We start from the raw sequence: 27702 nt of genomic DNA, 5'->3' as shown, positions 1-27702 counted from the left end.
CGCTGTGCGAATCGGCTCTGAAAGACACAGGCTGTCTGGATGCCTTTCGGAACCGCTTCGGTTTGCTCGAACGGTTTCTGGGCATCGTAATTGTAAACTGTATGATTTGGTAGGAAACAAGGGTTCCGAATCTGATTCGACAATACCGAATCCCATCTGGAGCCTTTCCTAATGACATCGTAATCTGCCCCTTAGTCTGAACCATGGCTTTAAATGCTATTAACATCGTGCCAAAATCTGGCCCACCATTCTCTTTCCCAAACTTGCTTAATAACTCCCTTATTGTTGGCAAGGCATTTGCCTTTGCCATTCCACTTACATATTCACCCTGTCAATCTTTGCCTTTTCCGGATATCATTTGATTTTTTTCATCTTGTGCCCAAATACCACTATTCTGGCTTTTATCTTATTACATATTAACCAAAACTTGGTTGGGGGAGGTGGGGTGGTTTGTTTGTAGAATAACCGTGGAATGCATCCAGTTTTCTTTTGGGGCCTGTCTGAACCTGTCCATAATTACTAAACTGCAGACGGGACAGATGTCAACCTCCCATCTTAGGAGAAAAGGACACACTCTTCCACAAAATCATAGGCAATTCCAGCAAGTAAAGTGCAAATAATGTTGATGCCAACACAATGATCTGACATAGGCTGTTCCTTCTCTCACTCTTTTCTAGAAACTGACGTCTTTATTCAGTTCTACTCTAGCCCAGTTCTCCTTATGCATTTCCTTTAAGAAGCCTAGTTAAACTCTTGATTACGAGCTTCTCTAGGTTCTGCCACAGTGTGTCGCATTTTACAAGATCAAATGCCGCTCGGAAGTCTATGAAACTGGAAAATAAGTTCCCATTACAATTAGTTGCTTTCTTGGCTATTGACCATGGGCTAAAGCAATGGTTATTGTAGAGTGCCCTTCCTTTAAAAACTCCCTGCTCATTCTGGATCGGGGAATTCTCATCAGCCCATTCCTTCCTCCCGAGCATACATTTTACGTAAACGTTTGCCTCCTCTCCCCCACCCCAAACCATCAAACTAATCAATCTATAATTCTTACAGTCTGAGGCCTAGCCTTTTTAATGCAAAGGTTTAATGATTTCACTGTTAAAATTTTCAGATATCAAGCTTGATAATGTTATTACTGTTGTAACCTAAAAGAGATCCCACTCCAACGGTTTGTATTTATCTTTAACATTATAGCTGGAAGATTATCTGGTCCCACAGCTTTTGTCAAGGAGAGATCTTTTATGACTTTGTTTATGGATTTCGCACTAATACTTCTTAAAATTCATATCCACCAAATGGGCACGTGAATAAGGCACTGTACAACCATTAGTATAGGTATCTCCTAAATATTTTACCCAAGCAACTTCAAAACCATACAGTCTGTTAAAGATTTGTTATTTCCAATCCTGCAATGCACCAATTTCCAGAGTCGTCTTACTCCCTTAGAAGAAATTGCTTTTAGTATTCTCTCCCAATTTGATTTATTAAACACCTTTTTTTCCTCCATTCCTTTCTTGTACCTTTTTATAGACTGCATACTTTTCTCCCTACCTGTACTTCCCTCTCTTCTCCACCGTCTCTGAAGATTCCTTAACTTACTCATTAACTTTTGACATTCCAAGTCAAACCACCTTTTTTTTAAATAAAATTTCTCTTTTGAGTCTTTTACAGTGAGCTGGCTGATGTTCCTATGTTCAGTTCATATACAATCCGCTTCAGCGATTTATATCCATTCATCAGCTCTGAATTCTTTAGCTTATGTTTTCCCACTTCCCTCTGTTCTTGGAGCGATGCAAGCATTTCCAGCTCTTCTTCTTTCCTAGTTGTTACCCTTCTTGGATAGCTAACATCGGTGATCAGCTCCTTATCCCTTTCACTTATGGTCCCCAACTGTAAACTTGCTTCCAAAAGCAAATGGTCACTTTCATCAACTGATAGTACACGAAATTCTACAAATAAGTAAAAATCCTGGCACAAATACATAATCAATCGGCCATTTTTGCGATCCTACACAGAAAATTTGAGCTGCTGGCACATCAAATGGAAAGCATTCATTCTAGGAGGTGATTACTAGGTTTTGCATCACCTCTAGCCATTTTTTGACCATCTTTGAACAACTGCTGGCCAGAAAGACTGCTTTAGGGATATTGTGGGCATCGAGTAACAATCATTTGTATAATCCAGCACATCGTATAAAAAGAAATTCACTTGACCCTCCTTCTATAATATTCCATTCACATTCACCACAATGACAGTCTATATCTGCCATGTTCTGATAAGAGAACTTTTGCATATTTGAACCCAGCCACATATTGAAGGAATGAGTTTTACATCCCTCGCTAACGTAACTGATATTAATGGTAACCAGCCTGTGCCAACCCCACCCCTCAGGTGGGGAGGCGAGGTAAGGGGACCCCTCCAATCGGGAAGAAGCCTATGCCCCCCTCCCACTGCAGTGTGGCATACAAGGGGGTGTGGACATCCCAGGGAAGGGACCCATTGGTCCCAACCTGCACACCCCTGTAAAGTCCCTAAATTTAGTATTTGGGGGCATCCCTTGAACCTTGCCTCTTCGGAGTCTATGTGACAAGAAGGACTGAAAAGCTGTGCTACAGAAGAGGACGACCACTTCTTTGGCCCCATCCCTACCGGCCTGTGTGTGGCCCAAGCCATACTGGCCTGTCTCCTGCTCTGAACCCCTGCAAGCTGAGCCCTGCTCTTGAATAAAACAACAATATAACTTTTTATACAAACAATTGGTCTGGATTCAGTCTTTGAGTGTGTGACACCATTTCTTGTCGGAGTGTGTAGAACAGATTTTCACCACTACCCTCTGATAAGCCTGACTGCTCAACCACACTATCACAAAAGAGTAAGGTATTATCTACTTTAGTCTCTGCTATATCTCTGGGGATCCTCTGGACATCGCAAAGGTGGAAGAATAAAAAAAAAATGCATACAGGAGACAAGTAATTCTAATTTGGACATCAGGGTTGGTTGATGAAGGTGATCAAGTGAATGCAGTAAAGATCAGAACTCAGTCCGCAAGTGGTGGCACCAGCAGAAGCAGTAACGTGAAGCGTTCAGCACCAGTGAGTGCTCAAGGGAAGTCAGCTGGGTCTGCTATGTGTGTGATAACAATGATCATATAGCGAATTCTGAACAGTGTTTTACTGTAGACAAGGATTGCCGCAAATGCGGGGGAAAAGGGCACTACATCTGCATGTGTAATGCAGCTGAGAAGAAAGTTGTGTGTGGAGGAAGACTAATTGGAATATAGGGTACTCATGGTACAGGATGAAAGTACACTGGGAATCGTTGTGGAAAGAAGAGCCTGTTTCAAAGCAGTCTTTGAGGTCAATGGGATGATGGTGTCTTTGATGGTGGACACAGGCTCTCTTTACTCAATAGTCCCAAGAAAGTTGTTTGCCACGTAGCCAGGAGGGCAGCTGGTGGCCTCAGATGTTATACTGAAGGGATATCAAGGGGCAGACATTGGTATTGTGGGGTTCATGAAGACACAGATTAGGTTTGCTGGACAACAGACACCTGAAAAAGTATATGTGGCTTTGGATGGTCCCTCTATTCTGGGTTGGGTACCTCCGTATGACCGTCACATTAGTCACTCCAAGAGCCAATAATCAAGTGGTGGTTATTGATGCAAATGGGTTGGGAGATATTTTGGTTTGCCATGTGAAAGTTATCGATAACCGGTTGGGGGGAACTAAGAGCTATGTACACTAGATTAAACTTAAGAATGCGGTTATAGTTGGACATGTTGCTAGGTAGATGCAGAGGGGGGAAGTAAAGCTGATGATCCAAAAGCTGCTAGAGGATTAAGTGATAGAGACAGTATAGGCGACTGAATGGCTGTCTCCAACGGTTATCCCTAAAAAAAAAAAAAAAAAAAAAAAAAAGCTGAAGGCTCTTGGATTTTGTGTTGACCTTTGTGGTCTCAATCAAAATGTGGTTATGGATAGTTTCCCATTGCCAAATATCTTGGAACATGTTTTTAATGTTGTCTAGGGGAAGGTACTTTTCAAAGCTGGACTTGAGGAGTGCATATAGTCATCTCAAACTTCATCCACGCTCCAGACACTTACGTCATTTATAACGTCTGAGGGCACTTTCCAGTTCTGCAGACTTCTGTTTCGATTATGCTAAGCTGCGAGTATCTTCCAGCGGTTCATGACGGAAATTTTGTCTGGTCTTAGTAAGGTCATTGTGTTTCAGGATGATATCTTGGTGTTCGGAGGGGAAGTGGAAGAACACAGCAATGCTTTGAGTTAAGTTTTAACTCCTTTGAGAAGCAGGGTTGACCTTCTGTAAAGAGAAGTGTTTTTTTCTCATGCAAGAAGTGGAGTATTTGGGCTACTTGATCACAAGGGAATGGGTGAGGCCAAAAATAAATTTGGTGAGCACGATTGTTAAAGCCCAGGTCCCACACGATGGGCACACTACTATCCTTCATGGGTTTAGTGGAGTACTACTCCAAATATGTACAGAATTCTGCCCATAAAACTGAGCCTCTTAGGGAATTACGGAGGAAGGGTAAGAAATTCATGTGGGTCGAACAACAAGCTGCGTTATCTCTTGTTCAAGACCATATTGCACATGCTGGTATTAGTACTGTTTCAAAGTGGTTTGAAGACCATTGTCACTGTGGATGCCAGCCCAGTAGGAATTTGGGCTGTTTTATCACAAATATGTGACAAGGAGGAGGAGATTGTAGCATTTGCCTCCCGTTCATTGACTGATGCCGAACATAATAAATAATTCATTGAACATGAAGCATTAGCTGCTGCTTGGGCCACAGCCAACTTTACTCTGTATGGGGAGGTATGGTTATCCTCTGAACGGATCATAAACTCCTACTCAAAGTACTGGGACTTGGGGAGGGGGGGTGCAAGACATTTCTCAGGGAGTTTAGCAAGATTGGCTGTTAGGTTGCAGGAGTATGAGTGCAGGGTGGACTATGTTCCTGGATGGAAGAATAGGGTTGCGGACTGTCAGCCTTGAGGATGTCAGACGGATTGGGAAGTTCCATTTCTAAAGGGGACTAGGTGAGAGTCATGGAGCAAAACATAACACTTTAGTGTGTGCTGAAGTTGGTTGAACAAGTGATCAGAAGAGAGCATATTTTGCCTGATGGCGTGAAACTATTTTTTAAGGTGGTTGATGAGTTGTCTATTCAGAATGATTGCATGTTAGTGAGAAATAAGATGTTTATGCCACCCAGTGCATCAGGCCTAGGTTAATCATTTTGGCACAAGAGGGTCACTTAGGCCACATTTTAACCTCCAAGAGGGTCAGAGAAAGGTTTTGCTGGCCTCTCATGGACAGCCAGGTGAAAGAATGGGTTGAGAATTGCTACATTTGTAAAGATTCAGAAAAAACGTTTGAGTGGGAATAGGAACATTGTATGAGGAAAGCATATGTCTGAAGCAAAAGGAGGTATGGGAGAAGGTTTGCTTAGACTTTATTGGACTTTCTTACCTTTCTTTATGGACTGGATAGGTTTGTGGCTGTTTTGGTGGATGCAAAATCCATGTGGGTAGAGGTAGCATTCATGAAATGTTACCACCACTTCTACTATTGATTTTCTTAGTCAACTGTTTATAAGGGAGAGCATAAAGATATGAAACCCCACATGCAATCTTGCCAAGCACAGCTAGCAACTGACTGCCAACGTTCAAACCCCAGAACTCCCCACAAGTTATCGAATGTACCTATGTTACAAAGTGTGCAGCTTCAACCTGGCTGAAGCTGCCTAAGCACTTTATTACACATCTCCTTATCTTGGGGGTATAATAACAGTGGAACATGCGCCCGTAAAAACAAAGACATGACAAGCTGGTTAAGGGAAACAAACACCCATGCGGACAAGACCCGACTATCCACAACAAAAATTCACTAGTGAAAAGCAAGATAAACTTGAGCTACAGAAGAAAACTAATGCTCAATCACAAACCTATTCCCACAAATAGACAGACCTCACACTTACTTCCCTTCTAACTTGTGAAGCTACCTTTGACTCTTCTCCTCTTCCCAGCGCTTTTGAGGTCTTCTGACACCGGTCTCATCCCAGGTCACTTGTGAATTTACTGTCCATCATCAACAGCCATGGAGAACATGGACCCGACCTACCTTCCACTGAGCTCTCTTCCGACCCCCCCACCCAACACCCCTTGTCTTTGGTATAGGGCTTCTCTCCTGCCCGTTGTCTAATTTGATCCAATGCCACCCACTGTAGTCCACTGTTCAATCTCTCTGCCAGAAGTCAAACAAGAGTTTTACTCTCAAATTCTGAAATGAGCTGGGCAGCGTCACATGTCTGACATTGCCATGTGTTCCTACACTACACACCTCTTTACTATGTAGATTGTACAATGCATCCACTACCACACATTCATTCACCTTTTAAATACCTTCACCAAGCAATCCACCACTACGTAGACTTTTAACACTCTTACGATTAGTGAAAAATCCAGTCTACTGTCACCTACTGTTCAAAAGTTATACATTTATTGTTGGTATGTGTGTGTGTATATATGAATATATGTGTATGTATGTGTGTGTATGTATATGTATATATATATATATATATATATATATATATATATATATATATATATATACTCAAAATACATCTGTTTACAGGCTTGCTAATATTTTAAGAAATGTTATATTTTTGTAGGGAGAATGCCGCCACCCCCCCTCCCCCCTTTTTAGGTCTCGCCTGACCATGCGCTGGTCTGGCGAGACTTATTGAGAGGGCTCCAAAAAGTGCTACCATGCCAGCCTAGAGCTACAGTGCGCGGTCGCGCATGCCGCGCTTGACCGCGATCACTTTCACCGCCGCTTGGCATAAACAAAAGCTCTCGCTTTTGGGGCCTCATGAGTATTTAGTTATGCAACTGTTGCATTATTATAAAGCAACAGTGGTCCCATTCAATTCGAGTAAATTAAAGTGCCACAATTAGTTCAATGAAAAATTGGGTTTTATGTTTAAAGACAATGCAAAAATAACTAAAAAATTACTGTAAATACTTTTTGGTGCTCAAAGGTAATTGTTATCAAAAAGTCAATAAAACATTTCATACTCCGACAGTGTATTACAAAATTGAAATGTCGGAGTATGAAATGTTTTATTGACTTTTTGATAACAATTACCTTTGAGCACCAAAAAGTCACTTTTTAAAATCACTTGCCTGGGTACCGGAAATCGGCTGATTTCCTATTACCCTGCCACCAACTCACTCACTGTTTTATTAATTTTCTCACTATTTACAGTAATTTTTTAGTTATTTTTGCATTGTCTTTAAACATAAAACCCAATTTTTCATTGAACTAATTGTGGCACTTTAATTTACTCGAATTGAATGGGACCACTGTTCCTTTATAATAATATTTACACCCTTGGTCCCTTCTGACTCCTAGGGTCTCCTTGTTCCTTATAAACATGCAACTGTTGCATGGCTAAACACTTCTAAGGTCCCAAAGGCGAGACCTATTGGCTATGCCAGTGCTTGTTTTAAATTTACCCGTAAACCTATATAAACTGCTTACAATATACTGTCCTATAGAAACATATATGCGTTGTAAAGACTTGTATTGTAACGGTAATTGCGATGTAAAAAATGTGGTGTAATTACGTTTTGTAGTAAAAACTCTGTGGTAAAGTCTGTTCCCCTTGGTAGTTGGCTGTGCTCCACAATTAAGGTAGTGATGCTCGTGGCCGACCTCTGAAAACTGCCTTGGTTCTTTAGCTGAGTAAAGGAAGTCTTTAGCATGCAGTACACCGAGTAATCTCCATCTTCACAGGAGCAGAAGACTTACCTTGAACACAAGGATCCTCCACTCTTTCCTTGGCGCCAGCTGTTATCAGTGTTTTGTTTTGGACATGAGTGGGTGGTTCTCGCACATGGTAAAGGACTACAAATTTGGTTGGTACACGTCTGCAGATGATTAGCACCTCTCGGAAAGCTCTGTTGAGTGCTGGAGTCATCCAAAGAGCCAGGTCTTGAGGTCATTGCTCAACTGGGCCAATGTCGAAACTTGCCGGAGGTGTAGGGGGAGATCATTCCAGGCCTTGGCTGCGAGGTAGGAGAAGGACTTTCCTCCAGTTCTGGTCTCGTAGATATGTGGGGCTGTGGCTGAGAGAGCGAGAGATCAGCTAATCGGAGGTGTATTTTGGGTGCGTGGAAGGGAGGTGGTGGTTCAGGTATGTGGGTCCTGCGTTGTGAAGGGCCTTGTATGTGGGTGAGGAGTTTGAAGGCTATTCTAATTTTGACTGGGAGCCAGTTGAGGGTACGGAGTTGTTGGATGATGTGACTGCAACGGGAGATGCAGAGGATCAGTCTGGCTGCGGCATTCTGGATGGTCTGAAGTTTGTGAAGGAATTTCTTGTTGATTCCGGCATAGTGTTGCCGTCGTACAGTCTGCTGCTGATGAGTCCATGCATCAGTTTTGTCTGGATTCGGTTGGGATCCATCGTAGTGTCTTTTGAAGCATGCGGAAGGGGTTGAAGCAGGTTGAGGAACATTTTTGATCTGGCGGTTAATTGTGAGCTATGAGTCTAGTATGATGCCGAGCTTTCATGCGTGGTCCGTCTGGGTGGGGGGGGGAATTTCCAAGGGTGGGAGGCCACCATGAGCCATCCCATGCGAAGGTAGTGGAGCCAAGAATGTTTTTTCGGAGTTGTTTCAGGCAGCTGTTCTTCATTGAGGTGGCGACTGCTTTCATCCCTTCTTGGAAGTTGTTTGGTTATGTTAGAGTTCTTTGGTGAGGGAGAGGATGAGCTGGGTATAGTTGGCGTAGGAGACTATGTTGAGCCCGTGGTTCCGAACGATGGTTACGAGGGGGGTTGCCATGTAGATGGTGAAGAGGGTGGGACTGAGGGAGAATCCCTGGGGTACTCCACAGTTGGTCTCTGTCGGTTCCGAGAAGTAGGACGGGAGTATGATCCGCTGAGTTCTGCCACTGAGGCAGGAGCATATCCAGTTGAGGGCCTTGCCGCGGATGCCGGCGTCATGGAGTCTGGTGGCTAAGGTGCGGTGGGAGACTGTCGAAGGCAGCCGAGAGGTCCAGGAAAAAGAATAGGGCTGTCGTGTCTCTCTGGTCAAGGAGGGAGCAGATGTCGATGGTGGCGGCAAGTAGGGTGGTCTCGTGTTGTGGTTGCTCCGGAATAAGGATTGGTATTTGTCCAGGACATGGTTAGCTTTGCTGAAGTTTGCTATTTGGGTGTTGACTGCCTTTTCGATGACATTGACTGCGAATGGAAGCAAGGAGATGGGCCTGAAGTCCTTGAGGTCCGTTGGATCTGCAGAAGGTTTCTTCAGGAGGGGGTTGACTTGGGTGTGTTTCCAGTCATTGGAAAAGGTGGCGGTCTCGAAGGAACAGTTGATCGCCCAGCGTAGTTCCGGTGTGATGGCAGATGCGGCTCTGTAGAAGATGCGTGTGCAGGGGTCTGAGGGTGCTCTGGAGTGGATGCTTTTCATGGTCTTCAAGTTGTCTTCTGTTGTGAGTGGGGTTCCATTTGAGCAGGGTCTGTTGGGTGGTGTCGCATGAAGGGGGAGCTGGAGCGATGAGGTCTTGATTGTCGAAGTTGTCCTAGATCATATTAATCTTGTGGAGGAAGAAGGTACTGAGTCTGTTGCAGAGGTCTTGGGAGGGCGGGATGTCTGTTTTACTACAAGATTTGGCAAATTCCTTGACAATGGAGAAGAGTTCTTTTGTGTTGTGAGCGTTGGTGAGGATTCTGTCTTGGAGGGATTTCTTCCTTGTGGATTTGATGAGATGGTGTGCGGTGTGGCTGCTTTATAGATTGTGCGTGTTTCCAGGATTTTGTTGTTCCTCCATGTCTTTTCGAGTTGTCTGCTGGAGCGTCTGGATTCTTGGAGTGTAGGGGTGAAACAGCTTGCTTTCTTGATATGCCCTCTGTGGCTTTCTTGAGGGGGCGAATGTGTCGGCGCAGTTCATGATCCAGCAGTGGAGGTTTTGTGCTGCAGTGTTTGCGTCTGGCTTAGTCGGTGGTCGGGTACTGATGAGGGCAGAGGTGAGCTGGTCTTCGGTGACTTTGTTCCAGCTTCTGCGGGAGAGGTGGTGGGTGTGCTTGTGCACTTTTTTTATTTAATTTTTTTTTTTAGGTCGAGCCTATGGCAGCGCACATGCGCTGCATAGGAAATCGACCTCTTGGAATCACTTCGGCTTACTTGGAAGCTCGTGCGTGTGGTGCTCACACGCGATTGGCCTTTGCGTCTGGCTTCTGTACGCAATTGGCCAAAGGCGTGTGAAGGTCCCAGCCTCTTGTGAATTGTTTACTCCCCAAGCGTTTTGCTCTCGGGAGCCAGCAGCGGCGCGCAGGGGTCATGTGGTTTTAATTAGCGTGCCTGCGCTTGTTTTTAAAGTTGCTTTCCGACCAGCCTGTGTTGTGAGAATATTCCCTTTTATTTTCAGTGCGCATGTTTTGGGGTTGAACAGGCTTTCGCTTGTTAGTGTTTGCAGGCATGGCAATCAAAGTAATATCCTGACTTAATCTTGATAATGAGGCTGCTCAAACATGATCAGTGAGTGACTCAGTCCCTCTGCTACTATAGCTTACTGGCAAATTGCCAGCTCCCTTGATCGGTTAACAAATATTTAAATTTCAACTGCCCTTGAACTACCATTTAAGCACTTAAGAAGCTGGGTTTTTTTCTGGATTCCTTTTGCACAGCCAGCGCCGTCGTATTGTACCTTCCTGCTGATAAGGTGAATCCTTCCTCGAGGGTGTCTCTTTTCCTCAAAATAGAAATTGCCCGCTATTAGAAATGCATTTATACAAGTCGCCCCGGATTCCGCCAGCAGCGGTACAGCATTTCCTTTCATGTTTGGCGCTCGCTTCCTGAGCGCCATGGCTGCTTCAACGGGCACTTATGACTTTAAAGGAGAGAAGTTAATATAGGCATTACCAGCTAAACTGCTGCCGCGCCCCGCAGGAGACCCATCAACAAAGAAACCAGCCTGATCAGTGGGGGAGAACTGGCTGGCTAATCGGAAGAGAGGGCATCTTGTCGGAAAAGCTGTCATCCCCGCGTCTTCAATTGGCGGGTCATCTCGTCCTCCCCAGGGGTGCCGGCGTGAAATGCAATTCAGTCTCTCATTGTTCAATCCGTGTGACCACGTTTGCTGTAATGTGGCGCGTCTGCTTCCAATGTACATTGTTAAACTGACATTATATGGTGCAAGAGGAACAAAATGTCCCAAACCAAAAATAATACGCTGCTTATTAGGCCCATTTGTAGAGTGGTTTCTGTCGTTTTATACTTCAAGTGCCAGAGGATAGTTCCCATGTTATAATTGACAGGCTTTGTGCCAGTAGAAAAACTAATTAATGCAATAATGCAACAGCCGGGAAGAACCAATGAAAAGATTGTGGGGGCACGGCTGGAAAAGCGACCTGCAAAGAGACTAAATTATTCCAGACCGCCCCCTACCCTGGGGTAAGGCGTACATTTGTGAACAAATAATAAAACTACACATTTATGTGGCGAGGGATACCGGGGGCTTGCTGCAAATGGTGGACAGTGCGTATTAGGGCTCTCATCATCCGATCCTGTGGCAGTGGGGCCGGGGTGGGTCTGTTACTCTCTTCCCTCAGATGCCTCTCTCAGTCCGCTCTCATCAGTTGTAACTTGTCACCGAGATGATCATGATCTGATAATTTAAGACACAGCGGAGCAGGGCAGCTTGGTTTCCAGTTGCTAAGCTTGTATTTTTAAGAAGTGGCTGCAGTGGTGATCTGTCCAGAGGAGTTCTGTGGCTTGGCTGTAGGAGAAGCTGTTTCCTTCGGCAAAGACTGGGTCGAGTGTGTGTCCCGCTGTATGCTTGGGGGCGATGACTAGATGTTTCAGTCCTATGTTGGCATGGTTCTCTACGAGGGTAGCAGTATTTGAGTCGTCGTGGATGTCCAGGTGGAAGTTTAGGTCTCAGTCGGAAGTAGCCCGTGGCGACGAGTGCGTGGGTTGCGATGAGGTCGGTGATGGGGTCAGTTAAGGGAGCACGGGGCCATAGATGAGGGTTCCTCTGAGTCGTTTTAGGGTTGGTCCGGATCTGGAAGTGGAGGTGCTCCATGAGGGTTGTTGTCTGGGACAGTGGTCATGAGGAGGATGCTTTTGTAAACTATGGCGATGCCTCCCCCTGGGCGGATGGGGTGGTCCTTGCTCAGGATCTTGTATCCTTTGAGAATGGCGGTGGCGATGTCTGGTGCAGAGTTGGCGTTGGTCCAGGTTTCTGTGAGGAAGGCGGCAGTACATAGGAACATAACTACTGGTGACAACAGCTACACAAAGGAGGTCTGATGGTACTGTAGTAAAGCATAACTATTTTCATCTCAATGTGTCGTAATCTTATATTTACAGAGGTTGCACATATATTTGCAACATATTAATAGTGTAATGACGTGGGCAAAGAATGTTTAGCTCTTGGTGCAAATGAGTACGAAGGTGAGAGGGACCAGATTGTTATGACACTGGATATTAGAGAGGTGGTGTATTTTTAAGGCACTGTTAAAGTATATATGGTCGTAGATGGCACGGAGTTTTAAGAAAGGGCATGCAAAGGTCGGTTTAGCTCAGAGGATCCAAAACTTAGAGTGTGAATAAGGGTTCCATAGTCAAATTGTTTGAGCACACTTTATAGTGAATCAAATGCAAGCAAAGGAGCACATGTACATTGAACCAGGTGAACTAAAGGATAGAAAAACAGTAAACTGTGTTCCAGAGTAAATCCAATATTTCAGTACACCTCGCATAGAATGTATACGTGCTCAGATTAGCTACAAAGCTAGTAAAATAATGTATATTGCAATTTTCTGAACAATGACAACCTTGCAAGAGCATTGAGAAGGCTAGGTTAAATATTTAAAAAAGGTCATAGGAGGTCTTACTAGGGAAGAGGGACTTCAGAGTCCCATAGTTGTAGAGTCCTGGAGATGTGTACGAGAGGTAAGAAAGGTAACTGTGGAAATAGTCAGAGGGAATCGTGACAAAAGTGAAAGGAAGAGACCGAAAAGGGATACAGAAGTAACCGAATAAAGCTGACAGAGAGCTACTATTAGAGTTCGTTTTGCTACCATTAGAATTCTTTCAATGATCCGAAAGAGGAACACTTGCAGAGAATATATGGAAGAAAAGGAACGAGCTACACGTGCTCAATGATTGCAACAAGAAAACGACATTTGGTATTTATGGAAAATATTAAAAGGAGTGGGACGAATGGTTTAGGTGGAGAGAAAAAAGATGTGTCTTGAGTTTTGACATCAAAGCCAGTATGTCCTTAGTGCATCTGATTTCTTCTGGAAGCTAATTTCAAAGTAGCACAGTAACCTGCAGTTGTATTGTCTGAACAGTCAAAGGTGCATCTTGTGTTTTTGCACCAGGCACATTACAACTAGTACTTTTGAATTAAAATATTTGTATAGCTCATATTTGTGAATTGAATTAAATTTGTACTTGTATATATCCGAAATGTATGATGATTTAATTGGGCCTGACTGAGTTTTGATTTCTTTTTACAACGAAGCAAACTTGATAATTTAGTTATAGGGTTGCCACAGCCTTTGCATCTGCCAAAATGAGTGACTGCAGGCCAGCTCTCTTCTGTGCCGTATCACTTCGTAGGCCCCTTAAGGCTTGGAACCCATTGCCGCACATTCTTTGGCTCGCTTAACTGTATGTACTCCGATCATTGAGGCAAGCTGATGATTGCAAGCCTCTGTACTGTGAAGAATAACCGGGCATTTAACTATTAGAGCATTTGTGCTCTTTCGAGAAATACCTTTTATTGTCCTGATTTGAAGGGTGATAAATTAGGATTTGTGGTGATCATATCACACTGGTTGTAGGTATTTGGGTTGTTGGTTGACTGGGGTGTCAGTCCTGGTCAAGCAGCAGCCACCATCCTGGTCAGGGTGGGGCACAAGCCAGCCCTAAATTAACCTGTGCGCATCCCTCTGGTAGCTTGGCACAGAACAGTCAGGCTTAACTTAAAAGCAATGTGTGTATCTGCTTCATAAAACCATAAAACTTCATGGCAAAATATGTGGAAATATTTGCTTACTCCTGTCTTATGCTGTAACGTTTTTTCATAGTTGTTAAAGGGAGTAACCATTGCAAGTGGCGGAGTCCTGCCTAGAATTCTCCCCGAGTTGCTGGCCAAAAAACGAGGTTCCCGAAGCAAAGGGGAAACCATCCTCTCCCCAGCTCCCGAGAAGATCAAGAAAAGCAAAACGCCATCACCGGCCAAGAAGCCAGCAAAGAAAGGGAAGGCTGCCAAAGGCAAGGTAGCAAAAAAGGTATGGGCACATGCTCTGTTTCTCTGTTAACAACAAGCTGATGTGATCATGAATGTTCTGTACTTGAAAATGTTATTGAAGACGTGGAAATGGTGATATAGGCGTCTGGCTCAATGGCAGTGCATTCCCTAATACGGGCGTAGGAAGGACTGAGTAAATTGTGCGGGCAATGTAGTAGTAGACAGTTAAGGTCATGATAACATTTAAAGCACATTTTGTGGATTCCCACATCTTCGCATGAGCAAATTAGGTCACACAAATGCATCTTCCCAGGTGCAAAATGTATGGCAACGTAATATCTCGTGCAGCTCTCATTTCATGGTGTGCACTGGCGTCTTCACCCTCAACGCTCCGACAGCACTGCTAGAACAGGGTTCTCGCAGGTTAAGATGCATTGATACTGGGGTACAATTGTCATTCGTGCTTTAATACTCGGGTATAATTGTTTCTTGTATGCTTTGCTGACCCCATACCCCACGAAATTCATGAACTGTGGAATGGTCGCTTACATCCATTCCTAACGCAGGATATGTAGAACGATTTGGTGGTAATGAGGCAGAGCAATTACTCGGTGGATATGTAAGAGGAGCAGTAGTTTGTAGTGATCAGGCTATTTCGTGAGGCCAGAAGCGCACTTTGCAGCCGCTAAAGTGCATTCTTGATAAACACTTAACGGTCCTTAAATAACCAAGTGATCAATCCCCTCAAGCTAGAATATGGGGCCAGAAACTTTCAGCCGGTTCAAATCTAATGAAGTCCAGAGATCTTTGAGTTTGCTGCATGTTGATGTATGGCTTGTCCCTCGTTTATTTCTGTCATATGAAGTCTGTAGCATCTGATTCTGGACTCACCTTTACTGTGAAATTGCCTATTAAATTCATCTGTGTTGTCTTCACACTTCTCCCCTTCAGTTGCTAACTGAATGAGTTGATTAGTGTGGTTCTCCACCAGCAAAATGTTATTGTTGCACTCCTAAATGCTCAAGTTTGTTAACGTAGCAAATACACTCCCAGACCTGCTGTTAAACATATAGGTTATGGATGCATTCCTTACTGTTGTGGTCTTTGAATAGAGTTCCCATGGTCTCTAGAACCAGTCTTCACAATCTTTATTCATAATTTCAGAAAATACATTTTAGATTGTGGCCTCCACTACCTCTCAAGTATGTAATCGGGCTACAGTATCTTGCAACAAAATGCCTGGATCAGTCGAGTAGATGAGTCTATCCTTTCTATGCTTGGGAGGAGAAGTGTCTTTGCTGCAAGATGTGCTGATAACCAATTATACTTGGTTTTGTATTGCAATGGGTGTGTTGCGACTTAAAACTAAAAAAGGTAGTTAAATGTTTTGTAGATTCTTATATATGTTTGGTCAGTACTTGTATATTTATTGAGAGATTCTCGGTCTCAATAGGAAAAGTCGTCTGATGGTGGGAAAGAAAGTTCTTCAAACGCAACATCCGAAGATGGGCCAGGGGATGGATTCACTGTCCTGTCTTCGAAAAGCCTCGTCCTCGGACAGAAGGTAATGCATATAGTCCTTAAATTATATTGTCTTTTAAAACCTGAAATTAACCTCTTGGTGTCAAACGAGACACTAAGGCCTTATTCAGCTCTCCCTGCTCAAGCCTTTTGAATGTGCATCGACATAACCGCTAGTAAGTAGTAAACGCAGCTTGTTTCTGAATCACCCCCACACACACACACTTAAGAATCCTAGTTGGAAACGGTATTTACGTTAATCTTGTTTTTATTTTAATAGAAATGGTTTTAGCCTAACTTTCCATTCTTAACATCTGCAACATTCTGTTCTATCACACAGCTGTGTCTGACTCAAAATGACCTGAGCCACATTGGCGCCATGAAGGTTGAAGGAATCATACACCCAACTTCGGCTGAAATAGACCTCAAGGAGGATATTGGTAAGTTCCCGAGGAAGTCGAATGTTGAGATTCCACTTCTCACCTATAGCCAAATATACTGGAATACCTGTTTATTGGTCTCGCCTACCACACATTGCAGGCTGTCTGGTTCGGAAACGTCCGTTGTGAACTTACAGTGGGCTACCCACTTACCCAACCAACTCTTCCCCCGGCATAGTGTTGCACCCATCCCTGCTTGTTTTTTGGTTTTGTTTTACTTCCTGCCTTCCACATACCCATGAAAGCACAAGCTTTAGCACGCAAATATGTTTGTGGCACTGAGGGATCTGCTGCACTCACTCAGGTGGCATGTGGGGCAGACTGTGTACGTCGTATCATACTTCTGGAGATCCATAAATCTGGTCCCTCTGCAACTACAGCAGATCAAATGACTGAATCCTGTGGGAAGCAGATTCAGCCTTTGGAAGCATATTTCTTTACAGTCTGCTTTCATAAGTACATTTTTTTTTAATTTCCAGAGTTAAAAGAAGTTGAAAAGTAAATGTTGACATTTATAAAGATTGAATCTTTGAATTCAGTGTACAGATTTAAAATGCCATACGATGATTGCTTTTAGTCTACTATTTTAATATTTTTTCTTTTACTTTTTAAACGACACTTTACAGCCAATAGCGCTGCACTCGTTAAGGCAAGACCTAATGGCTTTGCCAATGCTTGCGTACATTGTATAACTACTACACCTTTGAAGATTTCACATCTTTCCTGTTGGTTGGGTTCTTTGCTTAGCTGACATGGATCAATCTACAGTCAAACATAATACACAGTTGAGGAATGTTTGACATCACTCTCTGTAAAATGAACTGTCATCCATTCTTTGACCCTTCGCCCAATAACTGCAAAGTGAAATATTAAGGAAACGAAGAGTCTTTTCTTTTTTGAGTCTTGGTGTAGAGTAGGCCTATTTGTGAAATTCTGTTCTGTTTGCGTAGTTTTCCCCCTCTGCGTAGCACACAGAGTATTTTCCTCGATCGCCACCATTAAATCTTACTCCAGACCACCTCCCGGCGAGATTCCACTACCACTGAGGAACTTTCGTTTGCGTTGAGGAAGCTGTCGTTTTAGTAGAACATGTACTCAAGCGGCTGAAAGAAGCAGCGCTCTCTTGCACTGCGTCTGGTGCTGTTTCCTGATTTTTCCAGTGCGGGACAAACCGTACTGCTTGCGGAACTTCATGTAGTGCAGCGGAGTTGTTTGGTCACTTCATGTAGTTTCGCATTGTGGAACTCCACCCTGGCCTAGTGTAGAGCTCATTACTTACCCGGTTTAAGAAACTAAAGAAATAATTATTCCTGTTGACATTCCTTTCACCGGACTAAGATCATGCTTCTACGGGAATGTTGCTGGTTTCAAACAATGCTTGAACCAGGTCAACACCTAATTTCTCCTTGAGTTTGGTGTTCTGCGACAGGAAACTTGTGAAGGTCAATGAAGTGTAGGCATATGGATACTTGGAATTTGTGTGGCAGTGAAAGATAATTGTGAATGTCTATTTACTCTGCTGACATTTCAGTCCCTCTTCGCTCTGGAAAGCCACATCTCTTAAACAGAATGTTTGTCTGTATACAAGACCCCAACTAACATTGAGCGTTAAGTTAGTTTTGTATATATATTTTGTTTTTTAAACTTTCCATCTGTGTTTGATATCTAGGTTTAAAAAAAATCATTTTATCTGTATATATCCACATTTTCCAAGAAGGAAAAGAAACTGCAGCCCGTGTTTTTCTACACTTAAAGAGGAAATTAACACTTGTAGTCCGCTGAATTAAGAGGCATGGAGACTTGATGGCTCTCATGCAAAGTTTTCACATTCTGAAGACTAGCACTTCACCCTTTACAGAAAAAAAGTATTGCTACCTCCACATTCGATAATATAAATTTATATTCTCTCCCTTAGCTACAAGTTCTCAAATAGCCTATCAAAACCTTCACTTGTGCTTAAGATGTTGCATAATCTAAGATGATGGCCTAGCTCTAAAAGGTATGCTTTCACACTTACATGTGTCACGAATGAGGGTAGTTCAATGCACCCATGATTGAATGTGAAAAACCAGGTTGTTGTTGCCCCACACAACCCCACTCAATACATAGTTGAAGCAGTGTCTGTGTTATGAGGTTACTAGCAGTTCTTAAACAGGGATGCTGTGGTAATTTAGAAGCCCAATTTCGTACTTTACAATATCACACACACAAAAACTGCACTTAAAAAGGACGCTTTAAGTAAAAAAGTGTTAATTTGAACATTCTGATCCTGTTGCTTAGCACATCTAAAATAACCACCCAGAATATAATTAAAACCGCACAATTGCAGGGTGCAAACTAGAATAAAATTAACATTTTTACCATAGTTAAAAGGTCCTCTACCAATATACATCCTAAAACCTACTTCTATGAGCTATATTAGGAGAGCATGGAACAGTGTAACACACATTTAGGTTCTTGGGGAGAATTATTGTGCTGCATACCCATTTACAGCAAAATGTTGTTCTCTGTAGTTGGGAGGATGTGTTCCCTTGAGAGGAAAACATACCTCAACAGTAGCTTCTCTCCTTCAAGAAATGGCTCAGTATCCGCTTTCAGTGCTGAACGGGATGCAGCAGCATCGCAGAAGTCTGAAGATCTTCTGGCAGCATTTTGAAACCTAATCTGGATGTACCTTTGCTGCCAAGTGTTCACTTGGCAGTCCTTTTGTACTGTATCTTATCTGATCTTGGAATTTGACATAATCCAAGGAATGTCTGACATAACCTGTGTGCATCAATATGCCAGTCTTTAGACACGTTTTTATAAACAAATGAGGGGAAAAAACTGTCCATTCACACTACACTTGTTATGTTATCTGTCCTTGAAATAGAAATAACAAGGCACTTCTTCCAGACTAATGTCATATCAAGTGTCTTATAGAGGTTATTGCCTGCTCATCAGGTGTCTTATTGATGACATTGTCTGAATGACTTCACACTTTCACAGGGTCTTGGAAAGATGAGGACAGACCACATCTGCTTCAAAGGAAGACATGTCAATGATTAGACAAAAATAGAGAAAATGGAGTCTCATCCTGCTCAAGTTTGAGCGTGGCCTTAGAGACTTTGTCAGGGAAGTGTAAAACGTTTTTAGGGCTCGCGCCCTGCGTTGCAGAGTGCAGCACTGCTCGCGCAGGCGAGAGCCCTTTTGTCCGGGGTTTGAAAACGGACCCTGGAATCGAACACGATCGTGCGTGTGCTTTTCCTTTTGGGTTCCGCTATTGGGCTTTGATTGCGTGTTTTTTTTTAAACAGCACGCAATAGGCCAAAGGCGGGCGCATTGCTCCGCCCATGGCCTATTGGTGTCTGTTACGCTCACCAAAGCCCATGTGTTTTCAATTATCGTGCCCAGACACGGGCTCGATAATTGAAAACATATGGCTCGCTGTGGCGCGCGCACCACTAGCAGGCGTGTTTTATTTTTTAAATAGCGATCGCTTTTGTGATTGCATTCTGTGCCGCTTGTTGTTTTTGATGGAGGGGAATATCAATTTCACTTAAACACGGTTTTAGTTTAAACTTAATTGTTCAGCATTTGCTAAATGGTTTGAATAATACTGTCAGGTCTCTGTAGATCTTTGTGTGTTTTGGTGAGAGTTGCTGCTTTAGTGTGGTGGTTATGCGGTTCACAGCTTAGCAAAAGCCACCTTTCTTTCTTTGTGTGGCATGTCTAACGCCACTCCTGTACAGCCCAGATTGAGAATAGCTATAGTGACATTAAAAAGTGTGGTAGATTGGTTTTAGATCTTTGTTTGGACAAATCTTCACTAGTGTAGGGCTGAGACTTGAAGTTATTTCTCAAGTCTGTGATTGACCTGGTTGGCCACAACTGAGCAGGGGGGCTTTCCGGAGATGCAAGGCTGTGTTTTGTGTCCAAATGTAGCTCAGAGCAGTCCAGTGTACCACATAGTTACGTTTGGTGTTTTTTTCCCCCCATTAGTAACCATGGTAGGCTTTCTGGCACTACTGAAATGTGGACTTGCCTGACTGTTCTTGGGGCTGCTCTTGCCACTGCTTTATGGAGTCTTCAACCTTCATTAAGAAAGTTGGCGTGGGAAAAAAAAATGCCATTTGCATTGTGAGGCCTGGATAGTATAAGCACACTGCTCTACTGGTGTTGTGTAAAGTTGGCCTGACGGACAATATTTTGGCAATTTCAAGCACCTCTTCTGTGAAGCTGCTACTAAGGGTGGCTAGCGGAAGTGCTGAATCGATAGGAGCAGGGAAGATGACCACGCTAGCTGGACTAGGGATGGATTCATGGAAGGAATGCCAAACATTCTGGGAATCCAGTGGAGCCTTACTAGCTCCATTCCTCTGCTTTTTGTTGCGTGCATCAATTTGTCCAAGGTAATCGGACATAGGACAAAATAAGGACCTGACGTTTGGTTGGAGCTTTAACATCCTTAATGATTGGTATCACTTATGTAACTGGAAGCACCAGTGAACCTAGACAATGCCAATGAGTAGCCATTGAAAAAAATGTAAACATACTGCAGAGGTACAACTTCATATTGCATTTGCCTTTATGCTTAACTGAATAAACGTGTGTGATTATCTGAGAAGAGACCAAATCTACTTTAGGGCAATCTCGCCTTAAATTCTGATTTAATTCCTCTTTTGGAGTTTTAATTTTTCCCTCGTTCTCAGCAACATAGCCTGCTTCAGGATCTCACATGCAAAGACAACAAGCATTTGCAATGCAACAGGTCTCACATTTACGTGAGTTTCAGCTATTGGCATTGTAAATGACAATGCATTTTATTTAGCTTTTGGTTTTTGAAACATAAATATTTGTAATGCCAATAGGTTAAACTCTTGTAAATGCGAGACCTATTGCATTACAAATGCTTGTTTTTTATGTGAAAGACTCCACTGCATGAGTCTTGGCCCCTTAAAAATTACTGGTGTACCGATGGACAGAGTATTCAGGTAGCCCCTGCTATTAGTTGAGTGACCGGCTGTGATGGGCATAAAATGCAGGATGGACCCCACTGCTGATTCTTCTAAAAAGGATGACTACCCTCATCCATAGTATGAAGCATGCTTTCTCATCCGGTTCTCACCCTGGTCATTGGTCTCCTGGTCCATGAAGGGCTCCCAATGAATTTGTTTTGAGGTGCAGTCTTTTTTCTTTTCTAAAACTGTCAAATTATTTCGGACTGTATGTGTTGTGATATGACTATACCTATTCTGGTATGACCACAAGGACTTGTATCTTTATCCTTGTGGCGGGGGTGAAGATTAAAATCTAGCATTAATCAACCCTGAACATATTTTTAGCCTAGGTTGACCTTAAGTATCATTGGTCGTATTTAGTGGGGCATCTCAATAGCTTTTCCTCATTACCTTTTGTCAGTATATAGTTACTGCATGAAAGCTGTTTTAGCAGATCTTTATAAAAAAAAAAGTTAGTTTGCATACACACATTTGTTATGGGGTTCCTTAAGTATTCGTTAATTTGCTAGTTTCGAGCCTGTAACATTGAGTGTACACATAGCATACCCTCAACCACATGACCCATCTCATTTAGATTTAAGCCTGTAAACTGCAGTTGAATGTGTCTAGCATTGTGTAAAATCAAGATGCCTATAGTTTGAAACCGCTTCTAATTTGTATTCTTATTCTTGTAGGAAATGCTTTGGAGAAGGCTGGAGGAAAGGAATTCCTGGAGGCTGTAAAGGAGCTACGCAAGTCCCATGGGTCCCTTGAAGTGTCAGAAGGTAAGGTGAAGTGTGCGTGATATGCAGGCACTTTGGGCCCGATTGGTCCATTGCTACTGTGACTCAGTACCCTCTCCGCCAAACCCTCAGTCCGCCTGCCTGATTTACAAGCAAGCGGGTCTTAAGTATCTTGATTACAAGCCTACTATGGCTTTGTTGCTGAGATAGTGCTCCCACGGCCTGAGCTAGCACAGGCCATTGACATCTTGGCCATTTGCCCACCAGATTTGAGAGTAAGTGGTTGAAAGGCCTGTTTTCACTGTCCATCACCCTTGGGTAAAACCATGTGGTAAGGGACAGTAAAAACGTTTTAAATGTTGCCCCACATGGGGAATGACTCCAAGGTGTGGGGGTCGATTAGTTTGATTTTTCAACAACATTCCCGCTTTGAGAGTTATTTTTAAAAATCCAGAAATATGTTAAAAGTTTGAACATTTGCCAAATTGATGGTACCGTCCGGCACACTTTTAACACATTGACCGGAGCCTCAGTTCAGGTGGTTCCTACCAACATCTGGAGATTTCCGCAGGGCTGACAGGCAGCTCTAAATGAGGAGTACAGGTACTCCGTCAAAGCGACTGAGTATTTTACTGCGTCAGCCTGACCGAATACAAACTACACTCTAATCTAAATGTGTCCCTTTCATCAACTGATCCTGAATGAATGTTGAATTTGTTTTCTCTCTGCATATCACATTATCAATTTGATTCATCCTTAAAGTATTGCATGCCAAATGTGCCCACCCTCACAACAAGCAGGTAGTCTTAGAAACCAGCTTGTTCCAAGCATCCTCTCGAAGACCCTTTTCTTCATGCAGGTAAATTGTCTAAGAAAATAAGTTTTGCAGCGTGAATCTTTCTGGATTCACTATGCTGTGCATTATTCCGCGATCTTGTGGTTGGGTCCGGATTCGTAGTCTTTCCTTTGTTTTTTTTTTTTTTTTTTTTTTTTTGTAGCCCAGGTGGGCGTCGACGTCCACCATTTGGTGCACCTCCCGTGACGTCGTCGTGCTTCCTGCGGAAGTCCCACCTTTGGGGCGCCATCTTCAGATTCTTTTTTCCGCCGTTGGGTCTGGATCGTCATCGGGAAGCTCCAGAAGTTCACTCGGAGGAAGAAGGAACAAAAGCGAGTTTCATCGATAGAATCAAGAGAAGACATCAGGAAAGAACAGATTTCGACAGGAACGCGAAGAAAGAAGACCAGCGAGCCTTTTTCTTCGACGACCTTGGAGAATGCACGCTCAGAGACCCTGAGCGAAATGGACAAGACGCCATTCAAGTTCTGCCCAAACTGCCACCACAAGTTCGCGCAGAAAGACCTGCATCCGGTCTGCAACCTCTGCCTACCGGTGGATCATCAGAGTATCGACTGCAACGCCTGCTCAGTCTTCGCGCCGAAGACACTCAGGGTGAGAGAGAGGCAGAGGAGAGCCAACGCCAACATGGAGGGCCAAGGAAAACCCCCGACACTCTACGCGCTGGGCCTCGACACGGACGACTAGGACAACGTCGCCGAGACAGCCGAAAACTTCACGGTCGTAGAGACCGACAAGAAAAAAGAAGACGTGGTAAGAGAATCGTCGAGCGCAAATCAAAAAACACCTCAAACACGAGGGTGACTCGAGAAAAACTGAGTCAAGGTCCACGAAGGGAGCCCCGGCGCCGAAAACTTCGACGTCCAAAGGGGGAACTTCGGACAAAAGGCCCAGCGGATCCTTACAAAAGGACTCCCTGGCGCAGAAAGACGCCGAAAGGCAAGGGTCGTCGAAATCATCCCATGAAACGGGCCGATCGACGCAGAAAGAACGTTCGACGTCGACGCAAGTTTCATCGAAAAGACCCGCGGTCGACGCCGAAAGCATCTCCGAAATGGAGAAAAAGAAGAGGCGGCTCGAGGCCGAAATGGAGAACATCCTTCAAAGGAAGAAGGAGTTCGACGCCAGGATGAAGGAATTCAAGATTCCAACGGTTTCATCGGCGGACGTCGTCGAAGTCGAGGATGAGTTCGACGCCGAAGGGCTGACAAGGGACCTCGAAGAGGAAGAGGAGCCCTATTATGAGGAAGAAGCCGAGGAAGAAGACTAACAATCGTTCTTCGAATCGGCGACATCTACCGGCAACGACGTCGAATGGCAAGATCTCGACACCGAAAACCCGGAGGAGGCCGTGGACACGTACCCCTCAAGGCCTTCGCCACCCGACGACATCGGGGTGTACAATATGGTGGTGAAGAGCGCAGCAATGGCCTTCGGCGTCAAGCTCGACGAGGAGAGGCCGAAAGCAGATTTTCTCGTCGAAACACTGCTCCCCATCCAGTCTAGGAGCCAGTTCCTCCCCATGCTACAAAGCGTGATGAACCAGGGGAGAGAAGCCTTCAAGGAGCCTGCCACCTGTCGGTCGATCACGCCCAGGACAGAGAAAAAGTATAAACACTCCTCCCTGGACCCACCTTACATCAAGGGTAGCGTCACCGCAGACTCCATCATTGCCTCCACGGCCAGGAGAAGGGCCAACGTGCCAGCAACCTCGGGCCCACCTCCAGATAAAGAGAGCAGGAGAATCGACCTCACAGGCAGAAAGGTCGAGAGGAACGCCGCAATGCACTGGCGCATGGCGAATTCAAATGCACTCCTAAATAGACACCAGTACCAACACTGGGATGAAATGGGGGAGCTAGTAAAGCACCTCCCCGAAGAATACCGCCAGAGAGCCTCTCACCTGGTAGATGAAGGCAAGAACATCGCCAACTCCTGTATAAAGACGGCGTTGGATGGGGCAGAGACTTCAGCAAGACTCATGGCCATAGGGGTCACAGAAAGGAGGCATGCATGGCTAAGAATCTCGGGATTCAAACCGGAAGTGCAGAACAACATCCTTGGCACCCCCTTCAACGGAGAGACACTGTTCGGAGCAACGGTGGACGAGAAGCTCACCCAGCTCAAGAAGGAGAACGAGACAGCGAGGTCCATGGGGGCCCTGCAGCTGAGGGGAATGAGACGAGGAAATCCCTCGAGGAGACCCTACGGTAGGGGTGGAAGCCAACAGGGGACGTCGCACCAGGCGTTCCAACAAGGTCAGCAGGGCGAAGGTCACGGACAAAGTCAGCAGAAGCAAAGCTGGCAATATCAACCTCGGGGCCAGTCCTTTCGAGGGAGAGGGAACGGACGTGGCCAAAGGAGGAGAGGGGGCGATCAGCCCTCCTCGAAGTGACTCAGCACGCAAGAAGACGCCCACCCTCGTCAGGCCCCCAAGGGTGAGGCGCAAAAAGGTGTCATCAGGGGGAAGAGAAGATTCAAGAGCCTACGAGCATACGTCACCGGTAGGCGGAAGGCTGAGGTTCTACCTTCAGGAGTGGCGGCGCATAACCACAGACAAGTGGATACGGAACATCGTGCAGTACGGATACTGCGTAGACTTGGAGAAAAGACCTCCAAACAGAAAGCCGAAGGGAAGACAGAGATCGGCCCAAGAACTGGCAATACTCAGAGAAGAAACACGGAAACTCCTGCAAAAGGGAGCCATAGAGACAGTGCCGTTCAGGGAACGCAACAAAGGGGTCTACTCAAACTACTTCGTGGTTCCGAAGGTAGACGGAGACCTCAGACCCATACTGGACCTCCGGTACCTAAACAAGTTCGTCAAAACACAAAGGTTCAAAATGACTTCACTGCAGGAGGTACTGCCACAGATAAGAGAAGGGGACTTCATGGTCACCGTGGACCTCAAAGATGCCTACCTTCACATCCCAATAAACAGAAGGCACAAGGGCCTTCTAAGATTCAACATCGAACAGGAACACTACCAGTTCACAACCCTGGCCTTCGGATTAAAATCAGCACCAAGGGTCTTTACAAAATGCCTGTCGGCGGTAGCGGCACACCTACGAAAGCAGGGAATACACGTATACCCCTACTTGGACGACTGGCTGGTCAAGGCAAACTCACGCGAGAAGTGCGAGAGGCACGCAAAACGCGTAACAGACACCCTCACAAATCTGGGGTTTTCCATCCACTGGGGAAAATCGTCGCTGGAACCGGAGCAGGTAAAGATTTTCCTGGGGGCAAAGATCAACTCCCTACACAATACGGTAGTGCCCAGCGACAGGAGGACAGATGCTCTACTGAAGGAGACGCAGCTCTACCAGAAGGGGCGAGCTCTGACAGTGAGGGCGGTGAGCAAGATGATGGGAATGATGGCGTCCTGTATCCAGCTGGTGCCGAATGTACGCCTGCACATGAGACCATTCCAGGAATGGCTGCAACAGCAATGGTCACAAGCAAACGGAAGTTGGGAGGATCTAGTGGTTGTTACGCACGCAGTGCAGGAGGAGATAGCTTGGTGGAACAGAGACAACATAACAACGGGGAGAAGCCTGACACCACCAAGCCCAACAGTGACCGTTACCACGGACGCATCACAGAAGGGATGGGGAGCGCACATGGACAACCTCAGGGTGAGGGGTCTATGGGCTCCAGCGGACGCGGTCCGCCACATCAACTACCTCGAGTTGAAAACGATACTGCTAGCCCTGAAGGCATTCCAGAAACACCTGTTCGGCCAGAGAGTGTTGATACAGACAGACAACACCACGGCGATGTTCTACATCAACAAACAAGGGGGGACACAGTCGTTTCCCCTCTCATCCCTAGCTCAGGAGATTTGGAGATGGGCCATACCTCTCAAGATAGATCTACTGGCAATTCACCTGCCAGGGAAGGACAATGTGGAGGCAGACTGGCTGAGCAGGCAGACCTCAGCATCGCACGAGTGGGAGCTCAATGGCCAGGAAACGGAGAAAATCTTCCAGAAATGGGGGACTCCCACAATAGACCTGTTCGCAACACGCCACAATGCAAAATGCCGAAGCTTCGCGTCCAGGCAACCAGATCAGCAATCCAGGGGAAATGCCCTATGGATAAGCTGGTGGAAGACATTTGCCTACGCCTTTCCACCGATACCCCTGTTGCACAGAGTGCTAGAGAAGTGCAGAACCAGCAACATGACTCTGATCCTGGTGGCTCCACAGTGGGCGAGGCAGACATGGTTCTCACAGATTCAAGAAATGGCGCAAGGCAATCCGTACAGGTTCGAGAGGAAAAAAGACCTGCTCTCAATGCAAAACGGAGAGGTAGTGCACCCAGAGCCAGAGAGCCTCAACCTGGCAGCATGGCTCCTGAAGACCTAGAGTTCGCACACCTAAAGTTGCCTCAGAGCACCATGTGAGTGCTACGGGAGGCAAGGAAACCTACTACAAGAAAGTGCTACAGCGCAAAGTGGAAGAGATTCACGGTGTGGTGCAGGAAAAAGGGACTGCAAAACAGGATGACAAGAGACTCAACTGTGCTGAGGTACCTCACACACCTTCTAAAGAGTAACCTCTGCTCGAGCTCCCTAAGGGTACACCTAGCAGCGATCGTTGCCTACACCAGAGGTGAGAAAGGTGGAAGTTTCTTCACCTCGCAGGTGGTGAAGAGATTCATGGAGGGAGCCAAAAGAATGGCACCCCCGAAAAGGTTGCCGCCGCCGGCATGGAATTTAAACGTGGTTCTGACGGAGCTCATGAAGGCGCCGTTTGAACCCATTCACAAAGCCACTCTACAAATGTTGACGATGAAAACTGCCTTTCTAGTGGCCATTACCTCACTACGCAGGGTGAGCGAGCTTCAAGCACTAACGCTAC

General features: G+C 45.0%; 1 protein-coding gene across 1 annotated transcript in view; it reads left to right on the top strand.

The window, feature by feature from the left end:
- The window catches only part of MACROH2A2 (macroH2A.2 histone), a 108966-nt gene that overhangs the window by 38098 nt on the left and 43166 nt on the right, over window positions 1–27702 (top strand). The window contains exons 4-7 of the mRNA XM_085603474.1: window positions 14135–14338; window positions 15752–15862; window positions 16160–16259; window positions 21934–22023. Of these exons, the coding sequence (XP_085459600.1) occupies window positions 14135–14338; window positions 15752–15862; window positions 16160–16259; window positions 21934–22023 (505 nt within the window). The remainder of the gene's footprint in view (window positions 1–14134; window positions 14339–15751; window positions 15863–16159; window positions 16260–21933; window positions 22024–27702) is intronic.

Source organism: Triturus cristatus, chromosome 1_2, assembly GCF_964204655.1.
Source record: "Triturus cristatus chromosome 1_2, aTriCri1.1, whole genome shotgun sequence".
NCBI classification, from domain to species: Eukaryota; Metazoa; Chordata; class Amphibia; order Caudata; family Salamandridae; genus Triturus; species Triturus cristatus.
The sequence above is the reverse complement of the archived record's forward strand: the minus strand, read 5'-3'. Positions and strand labels throughout refer to the sequence as shown.